Below are 3,508 nucleotides of genomic sequence, written 5' to 3' on the forward strand. Positions count from 1 at the left end.
GAATTGAAGAACCACTCCCCCTCATCTGTCTTATTCGGGTTCGGTTCCGTTCGACTCGAAGAGCTCCGCTCCGTCTCCGACATGTGCTACGTGCCTGCAGCGCGATACAGAAGAAGCCATTCACAGCCAGGGGACTGGGCGTGACGTCACGGGGAGTGGGCGGGGCCCCATGCTGCTGAACTTTTACCCAAAGAATTACTGTGTGGCAGGCCGTTATAGCATATAATCAAATCACTCCTCTCTGGCCATTGGAATATAAACCATGCGCGTAGCCAGGGGGGGTTCGGGGGGTTCGAACGAACCGCCCACTTTGCCAATGAAGTCCCACCTACAACTCCCGCGAGATATAGAACTGCGAGGTGAAGACGACGTTCACGCTGTCCTGGCTTGGAAGGCAACACGGTGGATTCAAACGGTAAAATTACATTGTGGTTTTTGATTCAACTGTTCATTTGTGTATTTAAAGTAGTACCGTTTGATGTTAGAGAGATTAGAAGTGGGTCACGTTTTTATAAGATATGGGATAATGCTAAAACATGCTATAGCTAAGCTAAGTTTGTGACGACGATTTTCGCCATGTTTTTTTTCCTTGTTTTTGTCTATTTCCGCCATGTTGGGAACAGTAATTTATCTGAAATTGGTACCAGTGTCACCCCCATTCTATCCCTAAAGCTAAGTTTACAGTGATAGGACACAGTTAATCACAGGAAGCCTGAAACGGAGCGTCCATGTTTTTTCTAAACAAAAGCTACAGGCCTCAGGCTTAGTTTGGACAGGATACATGTATACAATAACTTAGCAGTGTTGAATATGGTGAAAAATAAATGTTTGGATAATTTTTCAAAAGAACAAACATTCAGAAAAACTGTTTTTCAGGTTTCTGTGCTGGATACCAACCTTGATGGGTAGGTGCAAGCAGACATCATACATGCACATACAATGGTAATACTCTTTAGCATTTTCACTATAAAACAGGGATAAAACATCAAAATAAAACCAGTTCTTTGCTTTGTCATTTAATATTTTTTTGTTTGTTCTTTGTTTTGTTTTTTTGTCACAGGTGTCTGAGATCCAATGTGTGTACACATCTCTGAGGGAAGATGTCAGGGAGTCATTCCAACTGGTCTATGACCAAGCTGTGCGTATGGCTGACAAAGTGGGTGTGACACCATGCAAGCCCCGCATCACAAAGCGTCAGCAGCACCGGAGCAACATTCCATCTGAAGATGTGTTCAGTCACTACAGGCTGAACCTTGCCATTCCATTCCTTGAACACATCATAACAAACCTGGAAGCTCAATTTTCTTGTAAGAATTTTACTCTTGTGAAGATTTACAAACATCTAACTACTTGACTCTGTAACTGGATATGCCATCTGTTTGCATGTTGTTTGAACATTTTAAACCAAATACACTCACTCATGATCTCTAACTCCAATTAAGAAATTTATTTTTAAAAGGAAAATTGTTAAGTCAACTTGCACTTTTGAGACTTTTTATTTTATATACATATTATGAAGGTTGTTTTACAACGTTTTTGTTTTTCCCCAGACTATTAGCATTTTTGTTTTCATACATATTTTTTTTTATCAATAACATCTAGTGCTGAAGAAATATAGTAGTAATAATCTTCTTAGGATAAATGACAATATGCATACATGTAATGCTGAATCTGCTGGCAAAACATTTTTGTAATAAACATCACAATTTTATGCAATTAAAATAACAAAAGTAATCAGAACTACAGTCAATGCAGTGAATGACTGTTATGTCTGGAAATGGGTGTTTTTAAAGCAATATCAACTTTATTTTTCATGTATAATATCATTTTAATGTTAAAAAGCATAAAAAAAACTAATTTTGTATGAAGCCACCACCACTTTTCAAAGACCCAAGGATTTTTTTTCAGCCTTTGCAGTGCGCCCTCTGGTGGAGAAACATTATATAGGCATACACACTTGACTCTCTTTTTATCCAGCCATCACTCCTGTGTTCCAGTGGCATTTTCTGTTAGTCAGTCCAAATTGATCAATTTGATGAACATATTTTCTTTTCATTTTGAAACTAATTTGACTACATAAGTGTGAGCTTTCTTGGTAAAATACATGTTAATTGGTTGACCCAAAACTTTTGAACAATTGTGTACATATTACAGAGGTCATAGAGCATACAAATAAAAATTTAATACATTTTAAAAAATTACAGATAAGTTAAAAATTACATATAAAACTTGAAACTTAAGTATGTTTCTTACAAAGTTTCTTTCTTGTACTCAGCCCTGTCTGCCACAGCTAGCTCCTTGTTGGGACTAGTGCCATCTGTGATATGCAATCGTCATCTCGACACCACAGAGATTGTGAGCATGTATGCCGAAGACCTACCCAGTCCAGAACTTGTTGACCAAGAGATTACAAGGTGGAAGTTGAAGTAAGTTATTTTGAAGTTAAGCACCTGAGAAGCCCATTTTAGAAATTGAATGTTACAACATTGCTATACAGAACATTTTTGTTTAAATTGTTCTGCTAGGTATGGCAGAGTGCCTGGGTCACAGAGGCCGAACACCCCTGCAGGTTCCATTAAAGAGTGTGACCGAGACCTGTACCCCAACCTGCATGTCCTACTTCAACTGGCCTGCACACTCCCTGTCACCTCCTGCGAGTGTGAGCGCAGTGCCAGTGCCCTTCGTCGACTGAACAGCTACATGCGGGCATCAATGGGGAAGGAGCGTCTCTCATCACTGGCACTACTTCACATTCACTACAGCAAACACATTGACCTTGACAGAGTTGTTGATGTGTTTGCAAACAAACACTCGAGGAGGATGGAGCTGGACTCACTTGTCTATCCAGAGATATAAGATGTTGGACAAAACTGTCTTATGCATTGTAAAAAAAAAAAGGTTTTGCAAAACTACATTTGTCTTGAGAAATTTTAATCTTACTCTATAGTGTCATTTTTTTATGTGTAGATGTGGATTGTATTGTATTTTTCAATTCATTAATTTCATTCATAAAAAACAATGTCTAACAAAGCAAAGTAAAAAGATGAGTTATTTTTGCAATTGAAGTAATGTTATTTGCGGGCTTAGTTTGCATTTATGTTGTTAGAGTTAAGGAGTGGTACTGTGCCTTTAAGAGGATGACGTCTTTCATTCTTCTTCGGTGTTTTTTTTTTTTTTTTTTTGTGTATATTCGGGCGGGACTCGGGAGTACCGAAGTGTTCGTTCGTGTCTGGGATGAGTTCTGAATAGAAGACTGGACACACACGCTATTCCCCTCTCAGTGTGTTGCTCTTTCTCCACTCACAACCGCCTATTTGGTAACACAGATTTACCTCACACAGCAGTGTTTTAACTAGCTAGCTAATTAGCTTGTTTACACATTTGAAGTTATGTGTACCACCGCCAATGAACCAATCAGAGTAGTCCTACAGGTCCACTTTTTCTTCAAACGAACCGCCCCTCATAAAATCCTGGCTACGCCTATGTAAACGTTATATTTTATTTTTTT

The 3,508-nt window shown here is 38.8% G+C and overlaps 1 protein-coding gene across 2 annotated transcripts; it reads left to right on the top strand.

Moving 5' to 3' along the window:
• Positions 1-280: 280 nt before the first annotated feature.
• On the top strand, positions 281-3,060 carry LOC119429734 (52 kDa repressor of the inhibitor of the protein kinase). 2 transcript variants are annotated; one of them, XM_037697302.1, is made up of 5 exons: positions 281-415; positions 877-942; positions 1,061-1,307; positions 2,276-2,426; positions 2,526-3,060. In XM_037697302.1, exons 2-5 carry the CDS (start codon positions 940-942, stop codon positions 2,854-2,856), a joined length of 732 nt encoding a protein of 243 aa, XP_037553230.1. In that variant the 5' UTR covers positions 281-415; positions 877-939; the 3' UTR covers positions 2,857-3,060. The 2 variants fall into 2 exon arrangements, with proteins under 2 accessions (XP_037553230.1, XP_037553231.1); XM_037697303.1 differs by having other exon boundaries at positions 284-415; positions 877-905.
• The last annotated feature ends 448 nt before the right edge of the window (positions 3,061-3,508 follow it).

Source organism: Nematolebias whitei, unplaced genomic scaffold (genome assembly GCF_014905685.2).
Source record: "Nematolebias whitei isolate Nwh7 unplaced genomic scaffold, NemWhi1 Nwh_scaf_6458, whole genome shotgun sequence".
NCBI classification, from domain to species: Eukaryota; Metazoa; Chordata; class Actinopteri; order Cyprinodontiformes; family Rivulidae; genus Nematolebias; species Nematolebias whitei.